The sequence below is a fragment of the Carcharhinus amblyrhynchos genome, chromosome 15 (genome assembly GCF_965287045.1).
Source record: "Carcharhinus amblyrhynchos chromosome 15, sCarAmb.v2.hapA, whole genome shotgun sequence".
Classification (NCBI taxonomy): domain Eukaryota; kingdom Metazoa; phylum Chordata; class Chondrichthyes; order Carcharhiniformes; family Carcharhinidae; genus Carcharhinus; species Carcharhinus amblyrhynchos.
Window position 1 is genome coordinate 31,443,466 of NC_137338.1, and position 19,569 is coordinate 31,463,034.

General features: G+C 42.8%; 1 protein-coding gene across 1 annotated transcript; it reads right to left on the minus strand.

The window, feature by feature from the left end:
* Window positions 1–1,170: 1,170 nt before the first annotated feature.
* On the minus strand, window positions 1,171–19,561 carry mix23 (mitochondrial matrix import factor 23). Its single transcript, XM_080203737.1, has 5 exons — window positions 19,449–19,561; window positions 10,163–10,288; window positions 6,886–7,032; window positions 4,033–4,092; window positions 1,171–2,393 (listed from the first exon to the last, which is right to left on the minus strand). The coding sequence occupies exons 1-5, from the start codon at window positions 19,500–19,502 to the stop codon at window positions 2,343–2,345; spliced, it is 438 nt and encodes a 145-aa protein (XP_080059863.1). The 5' UTR covers window positions 19,503–19,561; the 3' UTR covers window positions 1,171–2,342.
* Window positions 19,562–19,569: the final 8 nt, after the last annotated feature.

The window sequence follows — 19,569 nt, forward strand, 5'->3', positions numbered from 1 at the left end:
GAATGAGGCAAAAGAAAATTGAGCTGCACAGTTCCAATAATACAATATTCTGAATATGTCTGCGACAATTCTGTCACGAGGGAACCCATTGGAATCGATGGGAAATGGTTACTACTGAAAAGTATTTAGCAAAGCTTTTCAGAGTAGTCTGAATCCATCAAGCATAACCCCAACATCATTCCTTAACACAGCCATTCATGTATCCATGTCCCATGAAACCTGTGGAAATTTGTGCTGTTACATCATTCATTTGCCCTAGTTCAAATTTTCCCAGCAGCTGATGTAACCACTTTAAAATGGAATTTTCAGAGTAACCTTTTCCAAAAAGTCCTAGTGACAGAAATGTGCTTCGGATTTGTAGTGAGGGAGAAGGCTATTTGGAAAGGATGTACTTTACAAACACAGGATTAAAAGCACCAGTGGATTTTTTTATTATGAATGGGACATATTCTCCAAAAAGAAAACAAAACATTGTTTTGATGTGGTTTCTTCAGAAGTTAAAACTCCAGATTGCACATAACTGAACACATCCAATAATTAAATACACACGAGTAAACAGGAATAGAATGACATCTTCTCTAGATTTAAAAAGTCTGTTGATTCTTAAGTTCTATAAAAATATGGAATTGTTGACACTTGGGTTCCAGTAGAATCCCGGGTTCAGATGAATGCAGTGATAAAGATAGCATCAATATTCCTTTACCCAAAGTGGATATTCATGATATTTTTTAAAGTATCACCGCTTTGCAGGAAGAATGATGCATAGGACAATTTTTACTGGAAAGAGCTTCCGAGTGGCTTTGGCATAACAAGTGAAAGCAGAAAAGTGAAAGAATTACTTCACCCCCGAGGTCTTGTTTCTCTTCAATGGAGGAAAATCTTCAACATAAGGCAACAACACTACCCGAACCAAAACTAAGCAGACCATAATCGCCCATGATGTGACACTAGAAATGAATAAGGTAGTTGGCAGGAATGATTGAAAGATACCTTTATATTTTGAACCGGTCATAATACTTTTGTTGCAAGAAAGAATAACTGCTTTAATCAGTGTTCAGTCAGTATCAGAGGGAAAATTTGATGCCACCTGGGCATTTTACATCAGTTAAGAAAAAATAAATCTGAGCACCTCCACCCTGCCCCCCCCCCCCCCCCCCACCACCACCACCACCACCACCACAAACACACCTCCCAGCAATCTTTAAAAGAAACTACATTGATGGTAGATATAGATTATCATGCCCAAAGAAGAAGTTTCTCCCCCTCTACTGTATGGAATAGATAAGTGAGGATTGACTTTTTTTTCCAATTGAACCAGATCAATTTTTGCATTGAGAAAAATGGAGATGTTTACAAAAATGTGCCTCACACTTTAACCTGTATGTACATAATTTTAAAATGTTTTGAAATGGAAATGAGATAGCTAGAGTGAAAATTTGCAAAATATTCTAATCCAACATTATTTATATGTTAAAATGCCATTTACAATTAACTTGCAAGTATTTAATCGTTTAATTCCTAGTCTGAATGTCACATAGGTTCAGATTCTGAAAGAATGGTCAGTCAAACTCTAATGTTTGAATTAGGATTTTCTTACGATCTGAGGCTGCTATAAATGGGCAGCTTAACCATTGTAAAATGTGCTACATATCAGCCCGATTATCAGATTTAAAACTGAACAGCCCCAGAGTTTTGGCAGACGAATATTTCCTTTCACTTCACCTTGTCAAGATAGTTCTGAGTGACAGTGTAGCAATTCCATTGGGATTACGAGTGGAAGGGTCAGGCTCAGAAGGAAGGCAGTAATTTTTAAAAACTGCGACCTACCATTGAACTAAATTTTCCTTTTTATTGCAAATTAAGTTTCAGGTTGGGCAAATTAAGTGAGATAAAAAGGATTGCTGTGACATTACCAAAATTGTCTAGTAATCCAACAAAGGAAAAAGCTAATTGTAGATGAGGTAATGAAAACACAGATCCTTCCAGGTACGTTCCTTTGCAATAACTGACATGATCTGTTCCAATATGCAATTTAAAAAAATGTTTAAACCGTGCATGAAACTGTCTTATCTAAGATATTCAAAACAGATAATTATGTTTTGAAAAGCTCACAGCAAACGTACATCATTATTAGATCCATTTTTATGGGCTGTTTAAGTGATTACTGGAACTGCTCGTTTCCCCCATAATGAAAGGTCCATTAAATCCAAAATCCGTACATATTATAGCTATAAACGGTCCCTGCAATGGTCCACTGCACTTTACTCTGAACAACTATCATTCAATTCATTCTTCATAAGCCACAGGTAGACAGGGGTTGGTCTGTTGTCAATGCTTCAGCGTCACAGGCTGTTAGAAGGCTTGTAATGAACTCTGCAGCGATCCTTGAAGACCTTTAAAAAGTTTAAAACATATGTTTTAAAAAATTACTTCAAATGTCTACCAATTCTTATTTACTACTTTCACAAATTATGAGATTGGAGAACAAGTAATGAATTCCTTTACCTATATTTCAGTTAGGAAGTGCATTGCTCAACATGGAACTGAGTTCTACAGATCGTGAAGCGTTGAGGTTCAATTCTTGGCCTGCTCTGTGATAGTTAATAAACTAGGTAAGGTAATGATTGTGGTGCAATAAATTGCCATCAATGGCACAACTCTTTAGATAATGAAGCAGTCCATGGCAGGAGGCAGACAACTTCTAGGCCTTTGCTTACATTTGTGCCACATAAAGGCTGGGAAGTGACCATTTCCAACAAGGAAAGACTTAACCACCGTCCCACACCTTGAATAGCACCTATCCTGAATTCCTCAACATCACTGACCACAAGCTGGATTGTACTAGTCACGTCAACACTGTCTGCACCATGCAGGGCAGCGGCAACCTATTCTGCAACAAGTGGTCCACCTTCTAATCATGTAAAGCTACCTCACAAGGATGAAGTCAGGAGATTGATAACATACTTACCACCCAGCAGGACTAATGCAGCTGTAGCAATATTCAAAGCTCCCCACCATCTGGAGTAAAGATATCTGTTTGACTGGCACCCATGCCACTAAACTCAATATTGCGCTTTTCTAGCAGTGGAGTATTGTAAATGTGTATACACACTAACTACAGAACACACTGCAACAAGGACACTTCAACAGCACTGCTGGTGTCATAACCAACAAAAAGGACAAGAGCAGTAACAACATAGGAACACCATAATCTGCAGGTTCCTCTGTTGCCAAAAACCACCCTAATTTTGATGTATACCACTCTTCTTTTATTGTTCCTGGCTCTAGTTCCTTCAACGCTTTACGAAATCCCACTGTGGAATACCATCACCTAAAGAACTGTAGGAGATCAGGCAGAAGGTCCACCACCATCTGGCGAAGATAGGAATGGGAAAGAAAAGTGATCTTAGCTGCATTGCCAACATCCAGAGAACAGAATGAGGATGTAATTAGTAGAATTGACCTGGCAGAACTGGTGGATGTGTTTTACTTAGACTTTCAGAAGGCTTTCGACAAGGTCTCACACAGCAGACTACATGTAAAGTTAAAGTGCATGGGATTGTGGGTAGTGACCGGAGACAGATAGAATGCGCGACAGCAGACAGGAAGCAGAGATGGTGTGGGATACCACAGCGGATCTGTGCTGAAAAAGTGAGAGGGGATCTCATTGAAACTTACAAAATTCTAACAGGCTTTCAACTCAAGTGAAGATAAGAGTTCTGTATCACTAGCCACATCAATCTTCACTATATCAGACAGCTTGGTAACAGTTCATGCAAGTCCTTTAACAGGACACATTCAAAAATATAAATGCGCAAAAAGAATATAGTACAATTCAGATGAGGAGGGGACGGTTTACAGATTCATTTGAATGGGGACCTATCAACCAAAAAGGTTTCAGAACCACTGACCTAAGCAACGAAGAACCACTTTTAAGCAGCCTGCATAATTTTTTTGTATGAGGAGTTTTCATAAAATTCCAGTTTTCCAATATATAAGTGCTATAAAGAGAAATGCAAGAACAGCCCATACCTTCCAACTTCTGTCATTGACAACTTCTTCAACATTTAATTCGGACTGCATCAGTTTCAACTGAAACATAAATAGAGAGAATATTTATGATGGAAACGCAGAATATTCTACAACACACACATTGACTTTAAATTAAAACACACTACAGATATTGTCAAGTGTTCATGTATGCATAATTTACTGGAGGCTCCCAAAAAAATGTGCAAAGTTGCTGAAGTAATATAATCCTTTTTTAAAGGTTCTGCAAAATAAAGGAGTATAATAGACAAGGATGCCCTTCTAGAAACTATCGTATAATAGTTAAATTACAAGGGCAGGGCTGAAGTTGAGATACATGAGTGCACTCAATTCCCCAACTGTCATCCACAAAAGTATAATTTTATAAACATCAGCTCAATTAACTTCTAAATACAAAGAAATAGCTAGAAGTTTTCAGGTGAATCCATTTACAGCAACACAGATATCACCATTTCTGTAGACAATTAAAAAAACGTTGATCACACATTTTAACGTGTTTCAGATCACCACACAGAAACTCCATTACACTGCAAAAGTACTTCATTTAATTGAGGAAATCCTGAAGTCTTGAAAGGCACAATATAAATGCAAGTCTTTTTTTAATTCTTTGTCCACTCTTAATCAGCACCTTGGGAAATTCCCTGTAGGCAATGAGTGCTATAGAAATCTTAAGATTTTGCACTTTTTCCTCACCGCCCCCCCCCCACCCCGCCCCACCATCCTCTGTAGTCTCCTCTCTCTTCCAAATTCAAAATGCTAACAGTTGAGCCCTATTTACAATGTGAAGAGAGATAGGAATATGGTGAATTATATATTTGGAAGGGAGGGTGGAGATGAATTTATTTCAGATTTCCAACATCCGCAGTATTTTGCTTTTGAGCGTTACTAGTCCAGTGACAATACCACTACACCATACCTCCTTGTAGCTGTAAAATGGAAGGACAGCTTCCTTCATTAACAACATTGTCATTTTACAATCTGATCTTACTATTTAGGTGTTTAAAAAGTGCTAATCAAGTTTAATGCTGATCAAGTTTGAGAAAACTAAAACAAAGCACTCTTAGGGAGCTACTTTCTGCAGTTTGTTCCAGGCATGAATGAGGTCTTGAATTCCAACATTTTTTTTGTTCGTGGGATGTAGGTGTTGCTGGCTGGACTAGCATTTATTGCCCATCACTGATGGCATTTAAGAGTCAACCACATTGCTATGGATCTTGAGTCACATGTAGGCCAGACCTGGTAAGGGCAACAGATTTCCTTCCTTAAAGGACATTAGTGAACCAGATGGGTTTTTTAAAATCAATTGACAATGGGTTCATTGTCATCATTAAACTTTTTCTAGGTTTTTATTGAAATCAATGGAAGTGATTTGAACCCGAGACTCCCCCCTCAGCATTACCCTGGGTTTCTGGATTACTAGTCCAGTGACAATATCACAATGCCAGCGCCTCCCCAACTTGCTGAGCACAAAATGCCATTATAGTCAATCTTTTTGACAACTTTCATAGTTATCAGTAGTTCTTAACTTCAAGTATTTTCAAATTCCCCCAACTGCCATGGTAAGATTTGAACCCAGGCCCCCAGAAAATTAGCTGCATTTTGGGATTAATAGTCAAGCGAAAATACCACTGGCATCACCTCCCCCTTAAATTCAGCTCTGTAACATGTGTAGTTTATATTCATTCATGGGACGTGGTGTCGCTGGCTGGGCCAGCATTTATTGTTAATCCCTACATATCAATCTTAATTTGTTAAAGAAGTTGCAAGTAACAAATATATAATGTAAGCATACTTATGACTAATAAAACTTATAATTGTGAATTGCTATTGTGAAGTGGAACTCAATATTGGAATTAGAATTCAGGTACAGTACATTTTTCAGAAGAGCAGAATGGCAAAGATTTGCACTTGCCACCTCCTTCCATCTTTGAGTTACTGATCTGAGCCTTGAAGCGAGGGGAGCAGTGACCAGGAACATCTCCACAACAATGAAGGAAAAAATTAGTATGAGCAGTTACCAACTTCAATGTACTCCCTAGGGCCTACTTTCCAGAGAGGTCATAGAATTCCTACAGAACAGAAGGAGGCCATTTGGCCTATCCAGTCTGTACCAAACACAATCCCACCCAGGCCCTATTTCCGTAAACCTCATTTACCCTGCTAATCCCCCTGACATTAGGGTCAATTTAGCATAGCCAATCAACTAACACACGCATCTTTGGACTGTGGGAGGAAACTGGAGCACCCGGAGGAAACCCACACGGACAAAGGGAGAATGCGCAAACAGACAGTGACCCGAGGCTGGAATTGAACCCGGCTCCCTGACGCTGTGAGGCAGCAGTGCTAACCACTGTGCCACCGTGCCATCCCAATAGTTGAGCAAGGCGAGCTTTGCTATCAAAAACTTTGTTCCATTCATTTAGAGGGAAAATAACAACAGTTTCTTTTAACAGAAAAATAAAGCCAAAGCTAAGTTATCCTTAAAATCCTAAGTTACTCTCAGTAATTAAAAACTTGCATACGTATGTTATTCTTAACAGCTCAAGCTGGTCAACAGAGTATCTAGTCCTTTCCAAGACTTAAGCAACAGAGTACACTCATACCTGCAGTTTATTACCTGGTAACTGGGCAATGCTAATGGTATAAAGAACGTCAGCAGCAATCTCCACATCAAAGCAAAACTTCAAGGATGCAATTTGGTTTTAAGCTTCTTGTGTTAATTATTAAAAAAAAACAAGCAAGTTTGCCAGATCCATGCAGAAAATATCTATTTAGACAGAGTTTCAAAAGGAAGAAAATTCTGGAGTGGATGATATCATTGTATGCATGCCTTACGTTTGTTTGTTCCTTTCGAAGTCGTTTTAGTAGTGCTATATTGTCCATGTCTTTATTTCTCTCTTCTCGTAGTTTGTTCACCCTACCAGAGGATTGGTTTATGCAGCTCTTTATGGCTTTTTCCCTACTAGCGTGTGCCTGTTTTAGCTAAAAACAAGAAAAGGAAAAGAAAAAGAGGAAGATAGGTATACAAAATTTACCAGCCTTGTAATATCTTAAAATCTTCCATCTGGTTCTGCCCAATTAAATAATTGCCTCAACATCAGTGCCAGAAAATAGACTGAGATATTAGTAAATATTTCCACCCAAACAAATAGGCAAGAATTCTGATCAAAAAATACAATAAGCAGTTTAAAGATTTTTTAAAATTGGAACCACAATTGGAAATGGGGTCATTCTTTATGCATAATTTGGTGTAACTTTAAAAAAAAATTGTTGCCGATAATTTTTAGGTGAATCTTATGATAATTCTGGTATTGTCTCATTCAGACAATTTCATGTTTTCAGACCAGATGTGACAAGCATGCTAAATCATTCCTAACTAGTCTGGTGGCAGACAAACTCTCCAAGTTCCTTTCAGAGTCTCTATGTGAGCTTGCCAAAAGCAGGGATGGACCTTCCAATCTGCATTCATTCTGTGAAAGGATGCTACTGTGACAGAAGAATTTGTTGGTGAGCTGAAGTGGTACATTATTATTCGTAACCATGGAGTGTAAGTGGATGACCAGGTACGGCATGGATTAGTCTTCTTCTATGTTGACTGCGAAGCTGAAATAGTTTGCTGCCCGAGTATAGTCCAGGCAGAGTGAACTTCTTCCTGGTGCCCCAATCAAATGTATGACAACAGAAAAATGTATCCTCTGGCATAGATATCACATGTCCATTCTGATTGCAGTAAACTTTAATGCCTCTGAGTTATTCTGCCAGATTTAATCGGTGATGATGTTGCGCCAGAAAATTACTGTAAACTATCCAAGCAAGCTCATTTCACTCAGATCTATTAAGCCAAATAGGTTTATATTTCATCAGGATTTAAATAAAGGTTTTGTGGGTTGTAAGGACTTTTCTCATACAGCTTAATTAAATATCAATGAAATGAAGACAGCTATAACCGTAACAAGGTCAAGTGTCTCACAAATTGGACTTTGACTATTCAAACATAGCACCTGAGGTCCATGTCTTATAGTGGAAATGTGGAATTTCTCAGCTTACAATGCAACACCCATATATTTAGAGATGAATACACACGTAAGATTCACGGTGATTTTACTGTAGGTCCAGTTCATTCTCATAAAGCATGTGCTAGCCAGAAAGCTATTAACTAATATATTCTAAAAAAATTAACAGACATCAACTAACATGGCCAACAGCATTAACAGCTAATGAAAGAAAAACATGCAAAGCACATATTTACACCCCCTCCCACCTGGACACAACTCAGTGAGATATTCCAGGGTGTAATTTGAAAGTGGATAATTTAAGAGCTGTGTTACAAACACAACATTTATAACATTGCTAAGTTTTGGGGTTGTCTCTCTAACTTAAGGCAAAATGGAGAAATGAAGAGGGTGTATGTGACTGATTCAGAATTCTGCCTGACAACAGGCTGAGGTGTTTTGATTGCTATGGGTACATTAACCCCCTAGTCAAGAGATTTGCTAAGGAGGTACAAGATGTTCACAGCTGTCGACAATGGCAAGAGCATGTGTGCTGACTGTAGGTAGAATGTTAGTCTCCAAGTCTCAATGGGAGGTGTTAGGAACGTCAGGTTTTGTAAACAATAATATTTTAAACTGTATTTTTAATTCCAAACTGAAATAGAGGAGGGGAACAAGAGGATAGTTAATTAGCATTTCTACTTGGATACAAGGCCCATGCAATTCTTATTGATGTGGAGATGGGCTTTGAGAGCAAAAGAGTTCCTAGCAAGCCATTGTAGTATCAAGCCATAGCATTTCCTAAGATATCACTGAACCTGACGGACCGAAGTCAGTCATCCGAGTGGCAGAGAACAGGGAATCGAGACAACTATTCCTATACTTCAGTAAAGAAAATGCTCATCCTATTGTACATGACATAGAATGCACTCAGATTAGAGAAACAAAATTTCTGAGGAAGGTTCACCTTGCTTGGGTGAGAAAGCAGACATCTCCAGTTCAACCCTTACAGTGAAAGTAAGTTTCAGGATGACAAGTTACCCAGTTGGGAAAGGGAAAGGAAGCAGACCACTGGGAACAAAGGATAGCTTTGGACTAGTTCTGGGAAAATAGTGTGTCCACTTAGGTGACAGCATAAAGCATAACCATGGCAGGGGATTTTTGATTGGTTTAAAAGTTAAATGGGGAAACCTTTGTATAGTTTACAGGATAAGTTGTCAATGTTACTTTTACTTTGTTTATTACAGTAAAAGTTTTAAAACTTGAAGTCTTGTGTGATTGTTTTCATTTCAGCCGGAGACTGGAAGGTTATTGGTCTCTATGGAGATCGTAAAAACTGCTGTTCATAAGTTTTAATTGAGGTCTCAGAGTGTTTAAAAATACATCTTTCTTCCTAGCACACGCACCTCTAAAATTGATTGGCTATTGCTCATACCAATTGATTAAATAATTCAATGTAGGTAATGCAGTCTATTGGTTTAAGCTGTACAATCAGAATTTGGATTTCCCATCTGGAGGGGAGATGAAGTTGAGAAAAGGAATAGAACTCTTGGGCTGTAATGAGAGCTCCCAGATTGCAGATTGCTCTAACTGGTGACTAACTGACATATTATTTTTTATTGTGTATACCAAACAATCCAAATTAAGAACATTTCTGATTGGGAGTACCATTTTTCTTTATGACTGCTGACATTCCTTTGCACAGGTTAGAACGCGATCTAGTGGAGTGTGTCAATATTTGCAGGCAGTACTCACTCAGAGAAGTTCAAAAGATGTTACTTTTGTGTACTTCTTACCAACTGGCTAAAATGTGACCAAAATCTAGAAATAGACAATTGTAAGGTGGGCTGGGAGCTTAGTATGTTTCAGGAGTTATTTGGTACGTCTCGGTGGAAGGGTAAGGTTATACATTTACTACTGTGGTTTGCAAAGCTTTGAAAAGATTCCGACAGAAGAAATTTGTCACGTTATTGGTCAAACATAATTGGCCCAGTACAATGTGAGTTAGATTTTACAATCGAATTTCAAGATTGCTTCTAGCTTCTTAGATAACACCAACCACAGAGTAAAAACTAAAACTCCACAACAAACAAACATGGGAGAAACAGGACATCACTTACAGAATCATAAAGCTGTTTGCATGTCTGACTTGCATCAATCTTCCCAGCGAAGGATGCTGTCGGGATAATGGTATTTAATTCATGGACTATCCTATCATCAATCTGCCGCATCACCCGCAGGGCATCCTGTTGAAAGGCACAAAGAAATGTGTTTGGCATTAATAATACGGTTAAATTGAGTTTCATGCACTTAAATGAAAGGGGGAGGTTGCTACATTTGTACAGGGTGTTTATGAGACCACACCTTTAAAATTTAATTCGGGGGTGTGGGCGTTGCTGGCTAACCCAGCATTTATTACACATCCCTAACTGCCCTGGCCCTAAGTTAATTTGATTTTGTTGATTTGGTTGGACAAAAAGAGCTCCCTAACTGCCCTGGAGAAGGTGATGATAAACTACCTTCTTGAGCCACTGCAGTCCAATTGGAGTGTCTCACCCAGAAAGCTGTCTTGTTTGTCCAGTCACTAAAAACTCTTCTGTTTATTTGTTCACGGGTGGTGGGTGTCGCTGGCTAGGCCAGCATTTATTGCCCCCCCACAATTGCCATTTGAAAAGGCAATGGCGAGATGGCCTTCTTGAACCGCTGCAGTCCCTGAGGTGTAGACATACCCACTGTGCTGCTGGGGAGGAAATTCCAGGATTTTTACCCAGCGACAGTGAAGGAACGGTGATGTGTTCCCAAGTCAGGATGGAGGGGAACTTGCAGGGGGTGGTTTTCCCACATGTCTGTTTCCCTTCTTGATGCATTATGGAAAATACGTCACTGATGTAATAAAGAGCTGCGGGAGACCGTTGAGCCCTTCTGGCCTATTCTGCAATTCAGTGAGATCATGGCTGATGTACCTCAACATCACTTTCCTGCACTATCACCACGTTCCTTAATTCCCCTCAGTTCAAAATTCTCGATTGATGCCTTAAATCAACAACTGAGCACACAGCTCTTTTGGACAGACAATTCCAATGAACCACTGGCCTCTGAGTGAAGATATTTCTCTTAATCTGCCAGCCCAGAATGGCTGACAGGATAAAGTGAGACAATGACCCCAGCGCCTCGCCATTCACTTGAGTTTCTCTGATCGGGGGAAAACAGTCTCTCAGTATTTACCAAGAATTCTCTGGCCCTTTGCACCCCGCTGTCAGCGCGGATGGAGAACTTGGCACTTGGCCAAATCTCAGTCCACTGCAGCAGGACTGAAGAATCCCACCGGAGTGATTAGCCAGAGAATCTCGCTCCACATCTCATTCCTCTGAGCCCCACAGGTCCACTTTTTACTCCATCTCTTACCATTAGCGATGGAAAGGGATAGGTATATGCCACAGGGCAAGAGTTATAGCTGGGGGAAAGGAAATTATGATGCCATTAGGTGAGATTTAGGATGCATAGGATGTGGAAGGAAACTGCAGAGGATGGGCACAATTGAAATCTGGAGCTTGTTCAAGGACTGCATGTCCTTGATAAGTATGTACTGGTCATAAGAACATAAGAACATAAGAAATAGGAGCAGGAGTAGGCCATCTAGCCCTTCGAGCCTGCCCCGCCATTCAATAAGATCATGGCTGATCTGTTGTGGCTCAGTTCCACTTTCCCGCCCTCTCCCCATAACCCTTAATCCCCTCTCCCATTGAGGCAGAGAGTGGGGGTCAATGGGTGCTATTCGGATTGGCGGTTGGTGACTAGTGGGGTGCCCCAGGGGTCGGTGCTGGGGCCTCAGCTATTTACCATTTATATAGATGATCTGGAGGAGGGAACCGAGTACAGGGTGTCGAAATTTGCTGATGACACCAAGATTGGGGGAAAGGCAAATTGTGCGGAGGGTGTGGAGAGTCTGCAGAAGGATCTAGATAGGCTGGGCGAATGGGCCAGGAAATGGCAAATGGAATTTAATGTGGGCAAGTGTGAGGTGGTCCACTTTGGTAGGAAGAATGGTAGGAAGGACTATTACTTACGTGGCGAAAAACTGCAGCAGGCGACGGTGCAGAGGGACCTCGGGGTCCTTGTGCATGAGTCGCAAAAACCCAGCTTGCAGGTGCAGCAGGTGGTCAGGAAGGCGAATGGGATGCTGGCCTTCATAGCGAAGGGGATTGAATATAAAAGTAGGGAGGTCTTGCTGCAGCTGTATAGGGCATTGGTGAGGCCGCAGCTGGAGTACTGTGTGCAGTTTTGGGCGCCGCACCTGCGCAAGGATATTTTGGCCCTGGAGGGAGTGCAGAGGAGGTTTACTAGGCTGATACCGGAGTTGAGGGGATTGAGCTATGAGGAGAGGCTGAATAAACTAGGCTTGTACTCGTTAGAGTTTAGAAGAATGAGGGGAGATCTCATTGAGACGTATAAGATGATGAATGGTCAGGCAGGGAGGAAGTGGTTGAGTGAGGGAACTGTGGTTTACTAAAGAAGTTGAATCTCTTGTGAAGAGGAAGAAAGAGACTTATGTCAAGATGAGACGTGAAGGCTCAGTTAGGGCGCTTGAGAGTTACAAGTTAGCCAGGAAGGACCTAAAGAGAGAGCTAAGAAGAGCTAGGAGGGAACATGAGAATTTTTTGGCAGGTAAGATCAAGGAAAACCCTAAAGCTTTCTATAGGTATGTCAGGAGTAAAAGAATGACTACGTAAGATTAGGACCAGACAAGGGCAGTAGTGGGAAGTTGTGCGTGGAGTCGGAAGAGATACGAGAAGCACTAAATGAATATTTTTCGTCAGTATTCACACAGGAAAAAGACAATGTTTTTGAGGAGAATACCGAGATACAGGCTATTAGACTAGACTGGATTGAGGTTCATGAGGAGGAGGTGTTAGCAATTCCGGAAAGTATGAAAATAGGTAAGTCCCCTGGGCTGGATGGGATTTATCCTAAGCTTCTCTGGGAGGCTAGGGAGAAGATTGCAGAGCCTTTGACTTTGATCTTTAGGTCATCATTGTTTACAGGAATAGTGCCAGAAGACTGGAGGATAGCAAATATTGTTCCTTTGTTCAAGAAGGGGAGTAGAGGCAACCCTGGTAATTATACACCAATGAACCTTACTTCTGTTGTGGACAAAGTTTTGGAAAGGATTATAAGAGATAGGATTTATAATCATCTAGAAAGGAATAATTTGATTAGGGTTAGTCAACATGGTTTTGTGAAGGGTAGTTCGTGCCTCACAAAACTTATGGAGTTCTTCGAGAAGGTGACCAAAGAGGTGGATGAGGGTAAAGCAGTTGATGTGGTGTATATGGATTTCAGTAAAGCATTTGATAAGGTTCCCCACGGTAAACTATTGCAGAAGATACAGAGGCATGGGATTGAGGGTGATTTAGCGGTTTAGATCAGAAATTGGCTAGCTGTAAGAAGACAGAGGATGGTGGTTGATGGGAAATGTTCATCCTGGAGTTTAGTTACTAGCAGTCTACTGCAAGGATCTGTTTTGGGGCCACTGCTGTTTGTCACTTTTATAAATAACCTGGATGAGGGCATAGAAGGATGGGTCAGTAAATCTGTGGATGACATTAAAGTTGGCGGAGTTGTGGACAGCGTGGAAGGATGTTGCAGGTTACAGAGGGATATAGATAAGCTGCAGAGCTGGGCTGAGAGGTGGTAAATGGAGTTTAGTGCGGAAAAGTGTGAAGTGATTCACTTTGGAAGGAGTAACAGGAATACAGAGTACTGGGCTGACGGTAAGGTACTTGGTGGAGTGGATGAGCAGAGAGATTTTGGTGTCCATATGCATAGATCCCCGAAAGTTGGCACCCAGATTGATAGAACGTAAGAACATAAGGAGCAGGAGTAGGCCATCTAGCCCTTCGAGCCTGCCCCGCCATTCAATAAGATCATGGCTGATCTGTCGTGGCTCAGTTCCACTTTCCCGCCCTCTCCCCATAACCCTTAATCCCCTCTCTTATCAAAAACCCATCAACCCGCGTCTTAAAAATATTTAGCGAGGCAGCCTCCACCACTTCAACGGGCAGAGAATTCCAGAGATTCACCACCCTTTGAGTGAAGAAGTTCCTCCTCAACTCCGTTCTAAACCACCCCCCCTTTATCTTGAGGCTGTGCCCCCTAGTCCTACTGTCTTTTCTGAGCGGGAAGAGTCTCTCCACCTCTATCCTATCCATCCCATTCATCATCTTATACGTCTCAATGAGATCTCCCCTCATTCTTCTAAACTCTAACGAGTACAAGCCTAGTTTATTCAGCCTCTCCTCATAGCTCAACCCCCTCAACTCCGGTATCAGCCTAGTAAACCTCCTCTGCACTCCCTCCAAGGCCAAAACATCTTTGCGCAGGTGCGGCGCCCAAAACTGCACACAGTACTCCAGCTGCGGCCTCACCAATGCCCTATACAGCTGCAGCAAGACCTCCCTACTTTTATATTCAATCCCCCTCGCTATGAAGGCCAGCATCCCATTCGCCTTCCTGACCACCTGCTGCACCTGCAAGCTGGGTTTTTGCGACTCATGCACAAGGACCCCGAGGTCCCTCTGCACCGTCGCCTGCAGCAGTTTTTCGCCACGTAAGTAATAATCCTTCCTACCATTATTCCTACCAAAGTGGACCACCTCACACTTGCCAACATTAAATTCCATTTGCCATTTCCTGGCCCATTCGCCCAGCCTATCTAGATCCTTTTGCAGACTCTCCACACCCTCCGCACAATTTGCCGTTCCCCCAATCTTGGTGTCATCAGCAAATTTCGACACCCTACACTCGGTTCCCTCCTCCAGATCATCTATATAAATGGTAAATAGCTGAGGCCCCAGCACCGACCCCTGGGGCACTCCACTAGTCACCATCCGCCAATCCAAATAGCACCCGTTGACCCCCACTCTCTGCCTCCTATTTGACAACCAATCCTCTATCCACGCTAACACCCTACCCCCAACTCCATGTCCCTCGACCTTCTGCAATAACCTCTTGTGAGGTACTTTGTCAAACGCCTTCTGAAAACCTAGAAAGACCACATCCACCGGCTCTCCTCTATCCACCGCCCCAGACACATCCTCATAGAACTCCAGTAAATTTGTCAGACACGACTTCCCTTTAATGAAACCATGCTGCGTCTGCTCTATCAAGCAATTCCCTTCAAGATGCCTCACAATTTCCTCCTTAATGACAGATTCTAACATTTTACCTACCACAGACGTTAAACTAACTGGCCTATAATTCCCCGCCTTTTGCCTGGCACCCTTCTTAAACAACGGCGTAACATTAGCCGTTTTCCAATCATCCGGCACTTTCCCGGAATCCAGCGACGTCTGGAAAATAACCACCAAGGCATCCACTATCACCTCCGCCATTTCTTTCAGAACCCTCGGATGCATTCCATCCGGTCCTGGGGACTTGTCCACAATCAGCCCCTCCAGTCTGTCGAGCACCGCCTCTCTAGTAACAGTAATGTCATTAAGACCCTCCAGTCCTACCACCTTTCCATCGCTAACACCCGGCAAATTATTCACGTCCTCCTCCGTGAAGACAGAAACAAAAAAGTTATTCAATACCTTAGCCATATCCCCATCCCCTACCACTAGGTCCCCTTTCTCATCCTCTAAAGGACCAACGTTCACCCTAGCCAGCCTCTTCCTTTTTATATATTTATAAAAACTCTTGCTATCCTTTTTTATATTAAGCGCTAGCCCAGCTTCATAGTTTCTCCCACCCTTCTTTATCAACTTCTTTGTCAATCTTTGTTGACATTTAAACCTCTCCCAATCCTCTTCTCGCCCACTACTCTTAGCTACTCTAGGGTTGTGCAGAAGGCGTATGATGTGTTAGCTTTTATTGATAGAGGGATTGAGTTTTGGAGCCATGAGGTCATGTGGCAGCTGTACAAAACTCTGGTGTGGCCGTACTTGGAGTATTGCATACAGTTCTGGTCACCGCATTACAGGAAGGATGTGGAAGCATTGGAAAGGGTGCAGAGGAGATTGACCAGGATGTTGCCTGGTATGGTGGGAAGTTCTTATGAGGAAAGGCTGAGGGACGTGAGGCTGTTTTTGTTAGAAGAAGGTTAAGAGGTCACTTAATAGAAGCATATAAAATGATCAGAGGATTGGATAAGATGGGTAGCGAGAGTCTTTTTCCTTGAATGGAGATAGCTAGCATGAGGGGACATAGCTTTAAACTGACATCTAAGGATGATAGATATAGGACAGATGTCAGAGGTAGGTTCTTTACTCAGAGAGTAGTAAGAGCATGGAATGTCCTGCCTACAACAGTAGTGGACTCACCAACATTAAGGGCATTTAAATAGTCAATGGATAAGCATATGGAAGATATTGGAATAGTGTAGGTTAGATGAGCTTTAGATTGGTTTCACAGGTCGGTACAACATCGAGGGCCGAAGGGCCTGTACTGCGCTGTAATGTTCTACGTTCTATCTTAAATGCGGTCTTGTGTCAAGGGCAATCAATCTAATCTCCTCACTGGAATTTAGTCCTTTATCTACATTTAGATCAAAGCTTTGATTGTCTGGAGTGGAGAATCCAGTGAACAGGTTACTGCCGCTTGATAGTACTGTTAACATAACGTTGGTGATGACTTAAAGTACAGCGATGGGGCAGTAATTGGTTGGATTAGTTTGTATTTATCCTGCTATTTGTGGACAGGATATACCTGAGCAATGTTCCTAATTGCCAGCAGATGCCAGTATTGTTGTTACATAAGAACATAAGAAATAGGAGCAGGAGTACGCCACCTAGCCCTTTGAGCCTGCCCCGCCATTCAATAAGATCATGGCTGATCTGAAGTGGCTCAGTTCCACTTTCCCGCTTTCTCCCCACAACCCTTAATTCCGTTGCCTCCCAAAAACCTATCTACCCGTGACTTAAATATATTTAGCGAGGTAGCCTCCACCACTTCAACGGGCAGAGAATTCCAGAGATTCACCACCCTTTGAGTGAAGAAGTTCCTCCTCAACTCCATTCTAAACTGTCCCCCCCCCCTCTTATCTTGAGGCTGTGTCCTCTAGTCCTGCTGTCCTTTCTGAGCGGGAAGAATCTCTCCACCTGTATCCTATCCATCCCCTTCGTTATCTTATACGTCTCTATAAGATCCCCCCTCATCCTTCTAAACTCCGACGAGTACAGACCCAGTCTATTTAGTCTCTCTTCATAGTCCAACGCCCTCATCTCCGGTATCAGCCTAGTGAACCTCCTCTGCACTCCCTCCAAGGCCAAAATATCCTTGCGCAAGTGCGGCGACCAAAATTGCACACAGTACTCCAGCTGTGGCCTCACCAGTGACCTGTACAGTTGCAGCAAGACCTCCCTGCTTTTATATTCTATCCCCCTTGCTATAAAGGCCAGCATCCCATTTGCCTTCTTGATCACCTGCTGTACCTGCAGACTGGGTTTTTGCGACTCATGCACAAGGACCCCCAGGTCCCTCTGCACTGTAGCATGCTGCAGCTTTTCACCCTTTAAATAGAAATCCCTCCTACTATTATTCCTGCCAAAGTGGATAACCTCACACTTGCTAACATTGTACTCCATCTGCCAGGTCCTCGCCCACTCGCTCAGCCTATCTAGATCCCTGTTGTTCTGGAACAACTTGGCTAAGAGCATGGCTGGTTCTGGAGTGCAAGTCTTCAGTAATACAGCTGAGATATTGTCATGACCCATAGCCTTGCTATATCTAGCTTCTTGATATCATGTGGAGTGAATTGATTTGATGGAAGGCTACCATTAGTGATGCTGGAAACCTCAAGAGCTGGCCAAGGTGGATCATCCACTCAGCACTTCCAGCTGAGGATATTTGCAAATGCTTCAGGCATGTTATTTACAGTGATGTGCTGGACTCCACTATTATTGAGGATGGGGACATTTGTGGAACCTGCTCCTCTGTTTAGTTGTTTAATTTTCCACTGCCATTCACAAATCAAAGACTGCAGCATTTTGATCTGATCTGTTGTTTCTAGGATTACTTAACAGTGTACAGTATGCTGCTTCCACTTTCTAAATTTACAGTGATAGCACCACATGGATGGAAGGTATTTCCAAAGTGATCAGGGAACTTGGTCTCCATGGAACTATGCGATGGTCACTCTTGCCACTACTGTCATGGATAGATGGATCTGTGACAGATAAATCAGTGAGAATGATATCCTGCAGGCTTCTCCTCTTTACAGTTCCCTTTCCACCTGTTGCAGGATTGGTCTTTTAGGAGTCAGCCAGCTCAGTAACATGGTTTTACTGAGCCACTCTTGGTGATGGATATTGAAGCACCCGCCTAGAATACATTTCATGTTTTTTCTACTCTCAGACTTTTTCCAAGTGGTGATCAACATGTAGCAACTGAGGAAGGGAGGTAGATGGTAATCAGCAGTAAATTTCCTTGCCCATATTTAACCTGATGTGACGGTACTTCATGGGGTTCAGGGTCAATTTTGAGGATTCCCAGAGCCAATCTCTCTGGTATATATACCACTATCTCACCACCCCTAAGGCCGTCTATCCTGCCAGTGGGACAGGCAATTCACAAGTCAAGATCAACGTTTCTGAGATGCACTGTTACTTAAATGGTTGTATAATTGAAACGTAAGGAGCAAACCAACTCTCAAGTATGCAGAAGGTGGGGGATATAAGACCATTGTTAACAGACGGCTTCACGTTGCTTGAGGTTTAGAAATACAGAAATCAGGAGTAGGCCATTTGACCCTTCGAACCTGCTCCTCCAATCATTTTGTTCATGGCTGATCATAGTTAATATCCTGCATCAGGTATTCTGAAGGTCTGCTGGACACTTGGGAAACTTTTAAACTCAGTACCGAACAATCATTTGTAATGATTTGTTAGGAAATAGCGGATACTCCTGCTTTCCCACTTGTAGCCTGCTGCAAAGGGAGTAAGTGTAATAAATCCGAGTGCTACCAGGTCCAGACAAGAAGTGACCTCGATGTAATATTTCTAAAATGTATATTATATTTTAAAAGTTTTTTTTAATGAAACAATCCAAAACTGCGCAGCCCCGGCCATTCACTCAGCTCGTCGTGGAGGAGGGGAAGGAGGAGGGTAAAGTCCAAAGGCCTTGGGTGCCCGCTGGAATTTCGAGCAGGCGGCGGCCCTTCCCAGTGGAAGCCGCTGCTGAATCCGGTCGGCGGGCCGCGGCCGCTCAGTCCCTCCGCTTGCCCCTAACCCGGAGAGGGGGAGGGGGAGACTGCTGAAGGGCGCAGCCTCCTCGAGCCGCGCGCGCGGGCACCTGGCGCCCGCTGAGAGGGGAGGCCGGCAGCGCGAGCGGCCCTGGGCGGCGGCGATTCGGCCCGGCGGCCCCCTACTTAGCCCCTTTTCCCCCTTACACTGCCCCGCGCGCGCGCACCTGGAACTCGGAGAAGTCCTGACAGTTGAGGAGCTCCTCGCTGGGCGCCGCCATCTTGCCGCCGCCTCTCAGGACCCGAGGGGCTGTCTCCGCGAAACGCCTGCACCGCCGGACATATGTG

What these genes read in the sequence shown, in the direction of transcription:
- mix23 (XM_080203737.1), bottom strand. Translation starts at nt 19,502, where the DNA reads ATGGCGGCGCCCAGCGAGGAGCTCCTCAACTGTCAGGACTTCTCCGAG. An exon ending in GCAAACAGCTTTATGATTCT is followed by an intron (nt 7,033 to 10,162) that starts GTAAGTGATGTC and finishes TCTTGTTTTTAG; the next exon opens with CTAAAACAGGCACACGCTAG. An exon ending in TTCGAAAGGAACAAACAAAC is followed by an intron (nt 4,093 to 6,885) that starts GTAAGGCATGCA and finishes TTTATGTTTCAG; the next exon opens with TTGAAACTGATGCAGTCCGA.